This window comes from Delphinapterus leucas, chromosome 10 (assembly GCF_059928025.1).
Source record: "Delphinapterus leucas isolate spDelLeu-1000000601 "Yukka" chromosome 10, BTC_Dleu_Yukka2, whole genome shotgun sequence".
NCBI lineage: Eukaryota > Metazoa > Chordata > Mammalia > Artiodactyla > Monodontidae > Delphinapterus > Delphinapterus leucas.
The window spans coordinates 62147172-62164876 of NC_143138.1; the positions used below are offsets into that span (position 1 = coordinate 62147172).

The following is a 17705-nucleotide window of genomic DNA, read 5'->3' on the forward strand; positions in this document are numbered from 1 at the left end:
AGTGTGTGCTCTTGCACAAACGAGGAGAAAGAGGTGTCGGTGACCTTTAAGGGTGCCCTGGGTTCTCAGGCAGGAGCTGTCGGGGGTGAGGGTGTCTATGGGCAGTGGGAGCCAGAGCCCCTCACAAGGACCCCTCCCTCCCCAGCTTCGGGTCTTCAAGCTGGCGAAGTCCTGGCCCACCCTGAACACACTCATCAAGATCATCGGGAACTCAGTGGGGGCACTGGGCAACCTGACGCTGGTGCTGGCCATCATCGTGTTCATCTTCGCTGTGGTGGGCATGCAGCTCTTTGGCAAGAACTACGCAGAGCTGAGGCACCGCATCAGCGACCCAGGTGTGCTGCCCCGCTGGCACATGATGGACTTCTTCCACGCCTTCCTCATCATCTTCCGCATCCTCTGTGGCGAGTGGATCGAGACCATGTGGGACTGCATGGAGGTGTCTGGGCAGTCGCTGTGCCTGCTGGTCTTCTTGCTTGTTATGGTCATTGGCAACCTCGTGGTAAGTTGGCCGGTGGCCTCACACACACTCACTCACCTACCCATCCATTCATCTGCCCAGCTACCCACCGACCCAGGCATCCATCTGTCCATTCACTTACGCTTCCTTCCATCCGTCCACTCCCTCACTCAGCCATCTACCAAACAATCCATCCACCCATCAATCTCCCATCCATCTATCGATTTACCCATCCATGCATCTACTCATTTACCCATCATTCCATCTATTTACTCACCCGTTCATTCATTCACCCATCGGTGCACCCACTTACCTGTCCATCCATGTATCATCAATCCATCTATTACTTACCCATTCACTCTTTCATCTCTCTACTCATTCATACATCTGCCTATCCAGCCATCGATCCACTCATCAATAACCCACCCACCAACTCACCTATCCACCTGTCCACCTTTTCATCGATCTGCCTACTCAGTTACCAATCTCCCTACCCATTTATGCACTCACTCACCCAGCCATTCATCCATCAACCTCCATCTACTCATTCACTTACCCAACCATTCATCTATCCATCAACCATCCATCCACCAACCCCCGTTCACACACACGTGTGCACACCTGTTCATCCATCCATTTGCCCATCTATCTACCCATCCATTCATTCACCCACCTATCCATCCATTCATTCATCCATCACCCATCTTTCCACTCACTCATCTATTCCTCTATTCATTCATCCACCTCTACATCCATCTGTCAACCCACTCATCTATTCTCTCATTCATCAGTCCCATCCATCTACTCATTTATCCATCCAGCTATCTACTCACTCACTCATTTAGCTATCCATTCATGCACGTCACTCTTCATTTGCTCATTCTTCCATTTACCCATCTATTTACCTATTTATTCATTATGTATTCATTTTATATCCATTAATTAATTATTTTCTCATCTCCTCATTGTTTTATTAGTTATTCACTCTCAGTGATTTGTCGCCTGGTTCAATTCAGCTTAACAAACATTTGTTGAGCTCCCACTGCACGCAGAATATTGTGCCAGATGCTGTTGGGCACACAGAGATGAATGTGGCTCTGACATTGCTCACCACCTTGAGAGAGTGAGGAGGTGGAGAGTTCAAACAGGCCTGAGATAACTCTCAAGCTGGTCAGAATGGTCAGAGCCATTAAGAGGGAGCCCATGGGTGCTGAGCCCCTTCAGCTGGGGAAATCAAGGAAGGCTTCCTGGTGGAGGGGGTTTCCCGCTGACCTGATTGACAGGTGATGCTGGAGAGGGAAGAAGCAAGGTAAGCAAAGCACAGGCACAGGCAGGTAGTGGTGGTCCAGGTGAGGTGGGGCCCGAGAGAACCTTGTATGTCATCCTGAATAGCTGTGGTGAGAGTCCCTGCGGTCCTGTAATGAGAAGCCCAGGTCTTTGCTCCCATGGCCTCCTGTCTGTCCCAGGGAAAGTGCATCTTGCCTTGTGTCTTTACAATGTGGGCAATTCTGGAGTTGAGAGAGATCAAAATCTAAATGCCAGAGAAGGAGCCTTTGGAAGAGGCAAGTTTGAGAGGGGTCAGTTGTTCAGGGAGAGGTCAGTGTCCACTGTGGACATGCAGCCACCTTCCTGGGTACACAGGGGGACCACACACGCTCCACCGTCACACCTGCAGTGTCTGGCTCCCACTGCCCATGGTGTGGGCAGCTCAGGCTCACAGAGGCTCATAGAGGGATTTTAGGTGATGTGAGTACTGTGGGCTGCAGATTCCAGAGCCCTTCTCCAGACCTGCCTGCTTCCTCCTCCCATGTGACTTAACCAGGCCAAGTTGGGGTCGGTCTTCCTCAGCCTCCATAGGTGGAGCCCAGAGAGGAAGCAGAGTGCACAGTGCCAGTGGAACCCAGCTCTTTGGCGGGCCCTGCAACCCCCCTCCCATCCCCTCAAACCTGCCGCCCCTCAGGGTGCCCCTCGCTCAGCCCCTGGCACAGCTCTGGGGCTGCCAGACTCTGTGTGTTCCAAGGAGGATGCGAGTACACAGAGCTTTTAGCCCAGGGCCAGGCTGAGCTGCCCTCACGCACACACAGCCTGCGACTTCCGAGCAGATCTGCCTGGGGATGAGAATGTTAGAGGCTGCTGGAGGAGGGAAGCTAACGCAGCCCACGCGGCCCCCTCCCTGGCTGCCTCAGGAATTGGGCTGCTTCGGGGCGTGGGTGGAAGCAAGATTGTCATTGAAATGGGAAGTGATCATCAGGCAGGGGCTGGGGAGCAGCAGTGTGATTGACAGGGAAAGCACTGGAAGCAGCCGAACTTCTGAAGCCGGCGGCAGGGGAGGCCCTAGCGTCTTCTGTGGGTGGGCAAGGCTGCCCAGGCACCCCCTGCCCTGCCCCCAGCCTGGCCCCAGATGCCTGGAGGTCAGGGGATGTGAACCCAGGGTGGGCTACCAGGAGCTGAGGCAGGCCAGGCCTGGGCCAGTGTGGACAGAGGCCAGGAGCCTGGCCAGAGGTCAGTGTAGACAGCAGCTCTGCATCACATCACATGCGTCACCCCTCCAGTGACGACATAAAAGAGACTGCCAGGTGTCAAAAGTGATCATCTCTCTGTGGAGATAGAACAGGAGAGCCTACTCCTTAACCTTTCCATACTGTCCACATGAATGTTAATGTTTAAAGCAAAGGCACGTTTCTGAGGCCTGGCACTCCAACCTTGCCCACTGCTTTCGCCAGAATTCTCACTCCCAGCTCGCTGACAAGCATGTCTCAGGGGCTTGTAAGAAGCCAGAGCAGGGACTCAGATAGGGTGTCCACCTTCACACACCACCCTGCTATAGAGGCCCCCATTCAACTGGACTCCCTTCTGGGAGTGGCTGCGGAGGGGAGACCCGAGCCCAAGGTGGGGAGCTTGTGTCTCTGTCCTGTTGGCCTGGTGATGCTCATGAGCCAGCCTGAACCCTGTGTGGAACGAGCCCACCACCATCTTCAACTACCCTCCCCAAGCCCAGTCCCTTGTCACTCGGTAAAAGTTCTCTTTTTTAACAAAAGCTAAAACTTCACACTTGCAGGGTGGTTTAACAACAAGCAGTAGTCCAGAACCATCCAAAGACAGAGAGATTTTTCAAACCCCCCTTAGGGATGGACATCAAGTCCATAACCCCTAATAAATAACTTAAGTAAAGACTGTGTGTTCCGGCACCTCTGAAGCCTCAGCCCCAGGTCCCTCCACTCTATCCAAGTGTCTAATCCTGCACGCAGCACCCATCCAAGCACCCCTCACTGCCTGGACACAACTCTGTCTCAGTAGCTTGACCCTACAGTTAGTCCCAGGCGCCCAAGGGCTGCTACCTGGCCTCTTTTCCTGGCATCACCCTCTTCTCTGCTCATTCTCCCATGTCCTTCACCTGGAAAGCATGGTCGGATCTGGGGAGAGTGGAGAGTGCTCCACAGCTGGAGCCCCAGATCTTTGAGTGGTGATCCAGCTTCAGTGGGGAACTCAGAGACATATCACTGCCCCTCCTTCACCAACAGATGCAGAGGCCTCTTCGCAGGAAAGCCCCAAGAGCAGATGGGTGATGGATGAATGAATGAATGGATGGGTGGGCCCTGCTGATCCCAGATTGGATCTCACTTCCCAGGGAGCAGCCCTGTGCTCACCCTGACCTCACTGCCCCCCATTACTCCCAAGACAGCAAGGCCCCATCTGCAGGCTTTGACATCAGATGAACCCATGTTTCTCCCATTGAACCTGGGCCAACACCCAAGAAACCTGGGTTTGAACGCCCTCAATTCAGACTGTATCTGAGTCCTTGGGAGGAGGGATTGATTCTGGCAGTGAAACGCTGGAAGAAGGACCTCAGTTCTTCTTTGAAGAAAGAATTCAGCAGAGACCAAGATTGTGAAAAAGATAAAAGCATTTATTAGGAGCAAAGTACATGTGGAAAAAACAAAATATCTGTGGAAGAAACAAAGTAAGTGCGGAAAAAACAAAATATCTGTGGAAGAAACAAAGTAAGTGCGGAAAAAACAAAGTATGTGTGGAAGAGCACACAGGCAAGCTCAGAGGGAGGGGCTTAGGTTGTTTAAATAGGGCCAGTTTTCCGGATTTTTTTTCTGGCCCATCCTCTTCAGATCTGGTCCTGGTGTGGGCATGCATCTCTCAGCCAAGATGGATTCCAGCTGGCATCTTCTCCCTCCTTTTGTCCTTCCCCTAGACTGAGGACCTTCTCTGAGCATGTGTCAGGCCAGGAAATCCATGAGAACGCACCCAATCAGGGCCCAATGCTCCCGCTGGTATCCCAACTGAAACATCAGCAGGAGACCAGCTGCAGCTGCTCAGCCTGGGCCTATCGCCTACCTCAGGATGAGAATTTGTCTTTCCTTTTATAGCCAAACTGTCTATATTCAGGAGTATGGGGGGTTAGGATGAGAGCCTAGGGCCCAGGGTTTAAGCCTCGAGCTGTCTGCCTCTGGCAGTGCTCATCATAGCCCCGAGGCTGAGCACGCAGGGCACGGCATTATCTCCACAGGTCCTGAACCTCTTCCTGGCTTTGCTGCTCAGCTCCTTCAGTGCAGACAACCTCACAGCCCCTGACGAGGACGGGGAGATGAACAACCTCCAGCTGGCCCTGGCCCGCATCCAGCGGGGCCTGCGCTTCATCAAGCGGACCACCTGGGACTTCTGCTGTGGGCTTCTGCAGCGGCGGGCTCAGAAGCCTGTAGCCCTCGCCACCCAGGGCCAGCTGCCCGGCTGCACCACCACCTCCAGCCCCCCACCACCCTCAGAGACAGAGAAGGCGCTGCCAGCCCGCAAGGAGACACGGTTTGAGGAAGGCCAACGGCCAGGCCAGGGCACACCCGGGGATCCGGAGCCCGTGTGTGTGCCCATCGCCGTGGCCGAGTCAGACACGGATGACCAAGAGGAGCATGAGAACAGCCTGAGCACAGAGGAGGAGTCCAGCAAGCAGGTGAGCCCCATCCCCCATCCCAGCCCCGCACCGTGTGTGCAGCACCTACTGTCCAGGGGACCCAGCCTCACTCAGAGCATCTGCCCCAGCAGGTGTGGCCTGGAGGGAGAAGACAGGCCATCCCCCAAAAACCAGCCTCATGGAGGCGTGCTGAAACCAGCTCTCAACCCTCTCTCCCCAGCCCAGCCCAGCCCAGGAGGGCATCTTGGGAGGGACTGCTGTCCATCATTCATCCCCTGGCTGGTCACGGGCAGCTAATTGTACAGAAAGGGAAACTGAAGCGCAGCAAGAGAGAGAAGAGAGAGACTTGCTAGGAGTTCCTCATGCATCTAGGACAGAGCTAGGACACCTGGCCCCCAGACCCTGCCCTGACCTTGTCACCTCCAGGACTAACAAGGTGGAATGTCTTGGTGAGGGAGGAATGTAGCCTCCAGACCTCCCCACTGCCCCTTCCCCTCCTCCCAGGCCCAGAGCTAATTCTGAGATTTAAAAATAAGCATCCCTAAGATGGCAGGTGTCAGAGACAGCACTATCTTATCTCCCAACCTGTTATTTTTAACACTTAGGACTAGAGTCTGGACAAACGGAATGGTACCCCTCACCGCCACCCCAGCTCCCTCAGTTTTCTCATGGCCTGAGCTAGGCTTAGATGGCTTCTCCCTATAGGTCTCAGGTCAAACAGAGAGGACTGGTTCTCTCTGTTTCGTTGGGCCCATCCTGGCCGCTTCCTCAGGGCCTGCACTGGGTGGGTCTGGCTGAGAAGAGCAGCTGTTCCCTTGCATGGAATTTGATCTGAGGCTCCAGGCTTGATTCCACATCCTCCTGCCTCCCTGTGGTCCCAGAGGCCAGCTTCTGCCCTTTCAGTCGGGCTGCAGGACAGCCACAGTGTCGGTTGGGGGAGGGGGAGCGTTGGCGTTGCCAGGACCACAGCTTCCAATTAGCTCCAGGACGTTCCCAGCACAGGAGTGGAATTCTGCCTGCCCCTCCTTTTCCTCCTCCTTTTCTCTTGAGCCTTTTGGCCCTGGCTCCCTGGGGCCAGTGTGTGTGTGTGTGTGTGTGTGTGTGTGTGTCTGTGTGTTTGTATGCGTGCGCACACGTGCTCACACGTGCGGGCACGCAAGCAAGCTGGGGTGCCATGGGAACTCCTGGGAAAAGTCAGCATGTCCTTCCTAAGTAGAGTTGCCAGCATCTGGGAGCTGGGCATCATAGCCCAGCTGTACCCTTCAAGGAGTGGGAGGAGAGGGAGATTTGTCTAGCCTTAGGCCCTTTGCCCGAACCTATCAGGAGCCTCCTTCAGCCTCAGGATGCCCGAGGGAGGGGTCTTCAGTGAGATGAGACCTCATGAAGAGGGCAGGAGGCAGTGCCCCGCTGCATGGGCAGGGCCTGAAGCAGAGCCAGGGTCCTAGAAATACTCCGACCTGGTAGCTCATGGGCTGGGGGGGGTCTCTTCAGCAGGAATCCCAGCCTATGTCTGGCAGCCCAGGGGCCCTCCCGGAGCCCAGGTCCTGGAGCCAGGTGTCAGAGGCCACCTCCTCTGGGGCCGAGGCCAGTGCAGCTCAGGCAGACTTGCGGCAGCAGCGGAGAACAGAGGCCCCAGCCCCAGGGTGCAGTGAGGTAATGCACACCTTTGTCCCTGAAGCCGGTGGGGCACTGCTGCTGGGACTAGAGGCCGTGAGAGGCCCTGGGCACAGGCCTGCATTTGCTGCTGGGAACCACAGCCACCGTCACAGCCAGTGTGGGAGACCCGTCTGCGGAGCGGGGCATGGGCAGCCCTGTCCTGTTAGGGGAGACACGGCTTGGGGCCCAGAGCCATGGGGAAATTCTGGAAGCAGCCCCTCAGGACCACGATGCAGAACTAACCCCAAACTTCTGCTTGTTCACCCCCTCCTCACTCGGTTCCTGTGCTTTGCTCCTGTCGGCACGTTTGTCCTGTGAATCAGCCCATCCCAGGGGGCTGTGGGAGCTCTGAGAACAAGTTCTTGGCACACAAACCACCAGCTGCTTCTCACCTGGAGAAAAGCAGAGGCAGCAAATACAAGGCCTGCCGGAGGGCTTTGGAGCACAAAAGGGTTTTAATTTGAATTTGCTACCAACATTTAAAACCCAGAAGCTTTTGTGTAAAAAAATCTGCATTTCTGGCTTCTCTTGAAAAAAAAAAGTTGCAAGAAGAGCCGCCCTGCTGGAGACGAGTGGTAACCGCCGCCTCCTTGACACCGGCTGGAGCGCTCCGGTTTGCCAGTTCCCACCTGCCTGCCCTCATTCCATCACCTACCTGGCCCTGTAAACATTTGAGTTTGCAACCCCTGAGCTAACTGGACTGTGGCACAGCTGACTACACCCCACCCCGGCTCTGCCAAGCACCAAGGAAGATGGAGGTCATATGTTCAGAGGCAGCACTCAGGGGCCCTTGAACTGCTACCTGACCTCGGTCCTCATCCCGGCAGCTGTGACTTGCTCCAACAGGATATTTCTCCTTTGCCTTGTTCCTTACGTGAGATGGGCCCATTGGAGGCTTTGTGATCATGGCCAGTTTGTAAGCACGAGGGCCTGGTGGAATCATCATCCTGACTGCACAGGTCACACTTCTCCCCCTGGAGAGTCTGACACACCAAGGCTTGTGGGAACAGGAAGACATAGGAGGAGCAGAAGGTCACGGACAGAAGAGGCTCCTGTACTAGAACGTTGACCTTTGAACGAGTTTTGTAACTTCATCACCTCTTCAAATCAGGTCACGGTGGGAACGAGGGAGAACGAGGTGGGCTGGGGCTTTCCTGGGAGAAGGACACCTCATCCCATCTGCAGCGGGATTCTGAGAACTTGTCCTCCCACGTGACAGCTCCAGTGTCTGAAAAGAAAAGCTGCATGAAGACCTCTGACTGTGCCTCTCCCAGCTCAGTGCGGCTCAACGAAGCTGGGAGAAGGACATGACCCTCAAAGCCACGGGAGACCACCCTGCACCCAGGAGCACTGTCTGCATTCTCACCAGGATCCAGCCCTTCCTTATCGCAAACCTCAAGGTTAAAGAGGACTTTGAGACAGCGGTGGAGTGAGTAGTGGAAGGAAGGGAAAAGAAGGCAACTTTGAGAGCAGAGGCTGCCCAAGAACTCAAACCAGCTCGCCCCTAAGTGGAGTGGAGCTTGAGTGGCATGAGGCTGGCCAGTTGTGCCGGGGAATGTAGATGTGATCTGAAGCAAATGAAGGCTGCCCTTCCTTTATAGAACCCCCTTCCCCACCATACTTATCATTAAGGTGGGCTCTTAGAAGCAGAGCTGGAGCCTGGCTTCCTGTGCTAATGTTTCGTTGAGGGAGTACCCTCAGGAGAGACCCATAAGGAAGTGAGAGAAGCAGGATGAGGCAAAAGAAGCAGCTCCAGATGGCATGCGGGCTGGATTCCAGCCTCAGCTTGGTGTCCTCCATATCAGTCAGTCACTAGGCGTCAGCCACCCCTGGCTTCGATGTAACCACCAAGCCATTTCCAGGGATTGCAGGTCCCTGGCTAAAGACACTTTTCTGGAGAAGGGGCTGGCTAAACAGTATTCATGGCAGCTGGAGATGGGTGCACTGGCCCAAAGAGGGGAAGTGGGCAGAACTACAACACCCCTATACACTGGCACCCCACGTGTGACACACACAGACACTCATAAGGGCACCTGCACACACCTCTCTATAATCAAGTTATGCGGGATCAGGGCAGCAGAACCCTGCACAGCTGGGCAGGAAAGCTTCCAGCACCTTCTCACTCTTGTTCCAGGCTCTGTGCATCACACCAGCACCCACATGAATTGAGTGAGAAATGTGGGCTGGGTTGCTGGCCTGTTCTTTGCATGTCTGACCTGGTACCTGTGCGTGCCCATGATCCTGGCTCTGACTCTGTTCTGGGTGTGGCATGCCTGTTTCCTCTGTGTGTGCCGAGCTGCCACTATGTGTCCGTGTCCCAGTGTGTGTCCCTGTTGCACCCCATGTCTGTTTTACTTCCACCTGGATGCCTTCCCCATTCCCAGGGTTTTCCCAGAACCCTTCCCCGACCCTCTGTACCCTGCCCTAGACACCAGTAGACCAGAATCACAAACTCAGGAGCCCTAAGGTCCAGGCTGGGTGACCTTCATGGCGGTTCCCATCCACCCAGGCTCAGATTCCCCAGGTGTGCAATGGAGGATAGTCTGGGCACCTCCACTCTGGGAGCCCCAGACTCCCCCAGACTCTGGGCCTGAGGCTGGAGGCTGCTACACAGCCTACACTCATGCCCTCATCCACCCTACCCCACGGTCCTGCCCACAGACACATGAGAACAGTTACTCTGAGGGGAGCACAGCAGACATGACCAACACTGTTGACCTCCTGGAGCAGATCCCCGACCTCGGAGAGGACGTCAAGGATCCAGAGGACTGCTTCACTAAAGGTACTGCCCTGGGTGGACCTCTGGCCCAGCCTCAGCCCTGCCCACTGGGGCAGGAGGACCTGCAGCTCCTGGGGGTAGTGGGCCATGTCGCACCCCACTCTGATCTGGGTGCCTGCCATTTTTCCCCCATTCTTCGAGACCCTGGGGGCCCCTCCACCTGCCTGTGACATGAGTCATGGCAAGTGTGCCGGTGACGTGCTGGGCTGGGCCTCTGTGGGTCGGCTGCGTGTGTGGGACGGTAGCATGACCAGGTGTCCCCACAGCGGCAAGGACTGGATCTAATTCCCCCTGTTCCCTCAGGCCCTGGCACGGCACCTGGCATATAGTAGGCCCTCTGTAAATATTCAAGGTGGGTGTGGCATGTGGCTGTGCTGGTGATTGGCATCTAGAGCTTTTATGAATCCATGGTATATTCGGAGGGCCGCTGGGGATAAAATGAGGGTTTGCCCTCCATGTGGCACATCATTTGGGGCTATCAGTGAGGAGTCTGCCCTTCCTAAGGCTCAGAAACTGCAAACATGGAGAAAGACCAGGGACACAGCACCCCAGGGGGTTCTGGTACATTCCCCCAGGGGGAGAGTTTCCTAGATGAGCACAGGGCAAGCTGGAGCTCATCCCAACCCCAGCCTTGCCCCTGCCCAGAACTGCCAGGCCCTTCCTCTACTTACTGGTTGCCTAGTCCATCCAGCTTATCCACAGGGTACCTGCTGAGTGTGGGCTCCTGAGGGCGGCACTCAAAGTCACCCCTCCCTGCCACCCACCCATGCCATGGCCCCACCCACCATGTTACCCAGTTCATTACCCATCATTGTAACCTCTTTCAGTCATTCTTTCAACCATTCAACTTTCTGCCATCAGATGTGGGCATTTGCAGGCCCTGGACTGGGTCTGACTCCTCTCCCTCCCCCAAAGGCTGTGTCCAGCGCTGTCCCTGCTGCACCGTGGACACCACGCAGGCCCCAGGGAAGGTCTGGTGGAGGCTGCGCAAGACCTGCTACCGCATTGTGGAGCACAGCTGGTTCGAGACGTTCATCATCTTCATGATCCTGCTCAGCAGTGGAGCGCTGGTACCCTCCTGGGGATTGGGCAGGGAGGTATGGAGGAGGAGGGGAGGTAGAGAAAGGAGATCTCCAGCTGGAAAACCAGGTCAGAAACTGGGGCGGAGCCTCTGTTGAAAATGCATTCCCCCAGGGCCCCAGATCAGGACCAACTCATAAACTGTCAACACCCACAGCACATATGGAGGTCAGAGCAGAAAGGGCTCACAGAGGTCATCTCTCCAGGCCTCCTTGTTCCACAAAGGGAAGTGATTTGCCCAGATCACAGTGCACAGCTGGCATAGGTCGCAGGTCACCAGTCACCTACACCCAAGCCCTGGTGATACACCCACCTGCACACAGCGTCAGACACTCCGTCAGACTGGTTCATTGCAATTAACAATGCAGGCTGATATTACACTGGTAGCTCCACTCATTCCATGTCTTCTAGGGCTAGAGGCCAAGCTATGTAGTTCACGCATTATCACATTTAATCCCCATAGAAACCCTTTGTAGAAACATTAAGTAACTCACCCGAAGCCCCACCACTTACAAGCAGCAGATGTGGCATTTGAGCCAAGAGAGTCAGATTCCGAGTCCTTTGTCTTGACTTTCCATTTGTTCAATAGGTCTTTACTAAGCTCTCCTTGTATCTACTGGTCCTGTGAGCCGTGGAGGAGCAATAGGAGGAAGAGACTCTGGCTCTGGCCTCAGGGGCTCCCAGTCTAGTTGGAGAAATCAGATTCAGCAGGTTTGAGATAGTCAGATATCAGCTCGAGAGAGAGTTGAGTAAGAATGGAGTAGATGACTCAGGGTGATGGGAGGTCAGGGGGAACTGGAGCAATCAGGAAGACTCCCTGGAGGAAGCAGATGGAACTGGACTATGGAAAATAGGGAGGTTTGGTGAGGCCGGGAGGAGCAGTGAGGCACTCCAGGGATGCCCTATCTGGTTCCCAAGTACCTTACTCATCTCTCAGAGCCCTTCTAGGAGATGGAACAGCCCTGGAGAGGGTTGTGAAAGGTGCTGGTGGGCAGAGAGAAGGGTGATCAGAACAAACAGAAACTTTCCTAGCCCAGAGGGAGCAAGCACCTGATATTGTTGAGGAGTTTAGAACCCCATGGGTGAGCAACTAACAAGGAATGCTTTGGACTATAGAGAGGGAGAGGGCCACTCTGATCCCAGGCTGTTTGCCTCCAGCACATGCTGCCTTCTGTCAGGGCAGGCCATGGGGAGACATTGCAGCTATCACTTCTAAACCTCTGGGCCTCCCATCCCACCCTGTACTGCCCTGCCCCTGTTCCAGAGTGGGCCTGGAGCCATGGCTTGCAGGCTACATGCTGTTTTACCGTCAGCAGCTAGAGCCAAATCTCTGTAGGCTTCAGAGAAGGAGGATTTGACAATATGTTAACGAGTTTTGTTTTTAAACAGCCACAAACAAGGGCAGCCAGAGCCATTTAGTCTGGGCTGTGGAGGAAAAGCTCAGCCTAGCATAAGTGAGGAGGAGTTTTGGCAAGCGAATGGTGAATCTCATCAGGGTAGAGAGCCAAGCACTGTAAAAAAAAAAAAAACACACACACATCAATGATATACAGAGAAAAAGAAGTCAGAGTGTGTTATTTAAAGTTATAAACTTGTTTAACAGAAAGCAGAGTATGTATCACTTTGAAATTGCTGAAGGGAAAAATTTTTTAAGAACACAGAGAATTTATAGCAAAAGATAGGGGGAAAAACGGTACAAGGAAGCATTAAATCAGGAAACAATATGGCAAAGGCAAGATCAAGCATGTGTTTTAATAATAAATGTAACTGGATAAAATTCATCTTTTAAAAGAAAAGGACTCTAAATGGACTGAAGAAAAAAAATCTTCAGCTATGTGTTCTCAAATGACAAATCTGAAACACTGTGACTCAGAAATAGTAAAAGGAAATAAGATATAGCAGACAAATGCAAACAATGACAACAAAAATCAGAGTGGTTTTGTTTGTTAATGTTAAACAAGGTTGAATTCAAGGTAAAAATTGAGATAAAACAAAGAGGGTCCAACCTATAATAAAAATACAACTATTATGAATATATTTGCTTGGGATTTCATAGCACTTATACAAAGCAAAATCAGAAAAAAAGTGGCAACAGTGCAGTAGTACAGTGAGATTTTACCACACTTCTATTAGTGCTTGACAAATCAAGTAGAAAGAACAAGACAATGAGATATGTAAAAAATATGTATAGTTAATAAATTTGATCTAACATAATAAAAATAATAGCTAACACTTAAATAGTACTGACTATGTGCCAGGCCCTATTGTAACATTTTACAAACATTAATACATTTAATTCTCATAATAACCCTGTGAAATAGGCACTGTTTTACAGATAAGAAGACTGCTAAGTGTAGCAGAAATAGAAAGATTAAAAACAAACCCTTAAAAATGTAAAAGTTATTCTTAAACTTCGGATCAAACAGAAAATAGTTTCATGGTGGGTTCATGGGTGTTCATTATATTAATAAGTAAGCAAATAAATAGAGACTATTCATGGACTGAAGATGACAGTGTGTCATAAATCAAAGATTACAGTTCAACCAGTTTTGTCCACATGAAATCTAGAAAAATAAGAATGGAAAAATAGAGGTATAGAAAAAACTTCGACTTGGGAGAGGGGGAAAGAAACTAGAAAATAACAATATCAGTAATACTGCATGTGGGATGCAGCCAAAGCTGTAATGAGTAAAATTAATAGACTTAACCATTTTCATTATTAAATAGAAAGAATAAATTCATTAACTCAAGAAATTAGAAATACAACAACAAATTAATCTTAAAGAAAGCAAAGGAGGGACTTCCCTGGTGGTGCAGTGGTTAAGAAACTGCCTGCCAATGCAAGGGACACGGGTTCAAGCCCTGGTCCAGGAAGATCCCACATGCCATGGAGCAACGAAGCCCGTGCACCACAACTACTGAGCCTGTGCTCTAGAACCCCCGAGCCACAACTACTGAGCCCATGTGCCACAACTACTGAAGCCCACGTGCCTAGAGCCTGTGCTCAGCAACAGAGAAGCCACCACAGTGAGAGGCCTGCGCACCACAAGAGTAGCCCCCAGCTCACCGCAACTAGAGAAAACCCCTCGTGCAGCAGTGAAGACCCAACACAGCCAAAAATAAATAAACAAATGTAAAAAAATTTTTTTTAATAAAGCAAGGGAATAATTAATAAAATAAAAACACAAATTAATGAATTAGAAAATAAATAGTAAATCTGATAAAATTTCCAAAGCTGATTCCTTCAAAAATTAAAACAATCAAATAAACCACTAGGTCTAATCTCTTACATCTCCAAGAGTGGATTCTTTCATATTTTCAAGGAAGAAAATAATTTCAATCCTATTTAAAATCTTCTAGGGTATGAAGAAAGATGGAAAATCTACAAATTCTTTTTATGAAAGCTAAATAGTGCTGATTTTTAAAACCTTAAGTATACCAGAAGTAAAACCACAGACCAGTTTTCATACTCTATACTAGTGAATAGTGATGCAAAATTCTTAAAATACATGCAAATAGGATCCAGTAAAATATTTGAAAGACTAAATGAGTCATAGCTAGGTATATCCTAAAAAGTCAGAACGATGCCCTACTAGGAAATCTATTTGTATGAGTCAGACAAAGAAAAACCATATAATTGTCTCAATGAATGCCTGATTTTTAAAACTTTGGTAAGAATAGAAATAAAATATATTAACTTAATGAAAAACTTACTTTCAAATTAACTTCTTCCATCATCATTAGTAGTAAAGCACTAGAAACATTTTTATTAAAGTCAGGAATAAGAAAAGGATGATTTAACTACCTTTTAGCTGTTTTTCATGATTTAATAATAATCTTGAAGTACTAGCCAGTGCAATTAATCAAGAAAATTAAACATACAGTATAAAAACCAGAAAAACAGAAGAATTTAAGTTAATATATTCAAGTATAAAATGAGTTTAAAATAATAGAAATATATCATTACTTGTAGATAGTGATTGCTTAGAAAAATTTTAAAACCTATTAAAAATATTATATGACCAGTTATAAAACAAATATACAAATAATTGTTGCTGTTGTTTTATACTAACAGAAACCACTTAGTCACAAGTAACATTTCTCCAGTAGTCCTTACATGCCAGGCATTGTAGCCATAAAATAAATGGGAATGAATATAACATGGAATGTGTAAGAGGTACATGAAGAAAACTATTAAACTTGCCTAAGGAGAGTGTAAAAGAAGACAAACAGATAAACATACTATAAATATACTCTGGTCTTGGGCAGAAAGACTGTATTAGTTCCTAAAGCTAATGAGTTATTAAACTCAAGGCAGTAATAAATTTCTAACATTTTAAAGGGAATTTGACAAAACATTGCTTAAGTTTGTCTTAAATATTATGAAAAATGGCCAGGAAAATTCATATGACACTAATTCAGAAATAGACCAAGACAGCAGTAGAACCACACCGAGGTTGGAAATACATTTAAGCAAATATAGAAATGTGGTAGATGATAGTGTTGACTTCTACTCTGTGGATTCTTTAATAAAGTGTTAGGACACTTGACTAGTCACTCTGAAAAAAAAATTAAAATATATATTTGTTCCAACCAAAATATATTAGATTTTAAAAATTGTAATATAAAACAATGAAATGAGAAAGGAAGGAAGGAAGGGAGGGAGGGAGGAAGGAAGGAAAGAAGGAAGGAAGGAAGGAGAAAAGGAAAAGGAAGGTCATTTTTTTTCTAGCCTTGGAATAGGCAAGGGCTTTCTTTTTGCTTTTTTCTTTTCATTTTTTTTCATATGTACCTCATTTAAAACTTTTTTGTAGTATTTTTTTATACATTAAAAATTTTTATTTATTTATTTATTCATTCATTCATTCTTTATTTTTTTCTGCACTGGATCTTAGGTGTGGCACGCAGGATCTTTGTTGTGGCATGCGGGATCTTTAGTTGCGGCATGCAGACTTCTCAGATGCGGCACATGGTCTCTTAGTTGCAACATGCAGACTCTTAGTTATGGTATGCATTCAGGATCTAGTTCCTGGACCAGGGATCCAACCCAGGCCCCCTGCATTGGGAGCACAGAGTCTTACCCACTGGACCACCAGGGAAGTCCCTATAGTCTTTTTTTAATTAAATTTTTATGCTATATTGGAGTATAGTTGATTTACAATGTTGTGTTCATTTCAGATGTACAGCAAAGTGATTCAGTTATAAATATACATATATCTATTCTTCTTCAGATTCTTTTCCCATATAGGTTATTACAGAATATTGAGTAGAGTTCCCTGTGCTATACAATAGGCCCTTGTTGATTATCTATTTTATATATAGTAGTGTGTATATATCAATCCCAAACTCCTAATTTATCCCTCCCCCCCACAACCTTTCCCCTTTGGCAACCATAAGTTTGTTTTTTCATGTCTGTGAGTCTGTTTCTATTTTGTAAATATGTTCATTTATATCATTTTTTTTAGATTCCACATATAAGTGATATCATATGATATTTATGTTTCTCTGTCTGATTTCACTCACTATGATAATCTCCAGGTCCATCCATGTTGCTGCAATGGCATTATTTCATTCTTTTTTATGGCTGAGTAATATTCCATTATATATATGTATCACATCTTCTTTATTCATTCCTCTGTCGATGGACATTTAGATTGCTTCCATGTGTTGGCTGTTGTAAATAGTGCTGCAATGAACACTGGGGTGTATGCATCCTTTTGAATTATGGTTTTCTCCAGATATATGCCCAGGAGTGGGATTGCTGGATCATATGGTAGTTCTATTTTTACTTTTTAAGGAACCTCCATACTGTTCTCCATAGTGGTTGTACCAATTTACATTCCCACCAACAATGTAGGGGGGTTCCCTTTTCTCCACACCCTGTCCAGTACTTACAGTTCGTAGACATTTTGATGATGGCCATTCTGACTGGTGTGAGGTGATACCTCATTGTAGTTTTGATTTGCATTTCCTAATATTTAGTAATGTTGAGCATCCTTTCATGTGCATTTTGCCATCTGTATGTCTTCTTTGGAAAAGTGTCTGTTTAGATCTTCTGCCCATTTTTGATTGGGGAGTTTATTTTTTTGATACTGAGCTGCATGAGCTGTTTGTGTGTTTTAGAGATTAATCCATTATTGGTCACTTTGTTTGCAAATATTTTCTCCCATTTTGTGGGTTACCTTTTTTGTTTTGTTTATGGGTTCCTTTGCTGTGCAAAAGCTTTTGAGTATAATTAGGTCCCATTTGTTTGTTTTTATTTTCATTACTCTAGAAGGTGGATCCAGAAAGATATTGTTGCAATTTATGTCAAAGAGTGTTCTGCCTATGTTTTCTTCTAAGAGTTTATAGTATCTGGTCTAACATTTAGGTCTTTAATCCACTTTGAGTTTACTTTTGTGTATGGTGTTTGTTAGAGAATGTTATAATTTCATTCTTTTACATGTAGCTGTCCAGTTTTCCCATCACCACTTATTGAAGAGACTGTCTTTTCTCCATTGTATAGTATTGCCTCCTTTGTCTTAGATTAATTGACTGCAGGTGGGCTTATTTCTGGGCTTTGTATCCTGTTCCATTGATCTATATTTTTTTGTGTGTGCCAGTACCATACTTTTTTGATTACTGTAGCTTTGTAGTATAGTCTGAAGTCAGGGGGTCTGATTCCTCCAGCTCCGTTTTTATTTCTCAAGATTGCTTTGGCTATTCAGCATCTTTTGTGTGTCTATACAAATTTTTTTTAAATTTTCTAGTTCTTCAATAAATAACATTGGTAATTTCATAAGGATTACATTAAATCTGTAGATTACCTTGGG

The 17705-nt window shown here is 48.4% G+C and overlaps 1 protein-coding gene across 1 annotated transcript in view; it reads left to right on the top strand.

The window, feature by feature from the left end:
* SCN5A (sodium voltage-gated channel alpha subunit 5) overlaps positions 1-17705 on the top strand; it is a 103905-nt gene that overhangs the window by 60483 nt on the left and 25717 nt on the right. Inside the window, exons 16-20 of the mRNA XM_089919169.1 lie at positions 146-502; positions 4980-5417; positions 6870-7031; positions 9696-9816; positions 10729-10883. Of these exons, the coding sequence (XP_089775295.1) occupies positions 146-502; positions 4980-5417; positions 6870-7031; positions 9696-9816; positions 10729-10883 (1233 nt within the window). The remainder of the gene's footprint in view (positions 1-145; positions 503-4979; positions 5418-6869; positions 7032-9695; positions 9817-10728; positions 10884-17705) is intronic.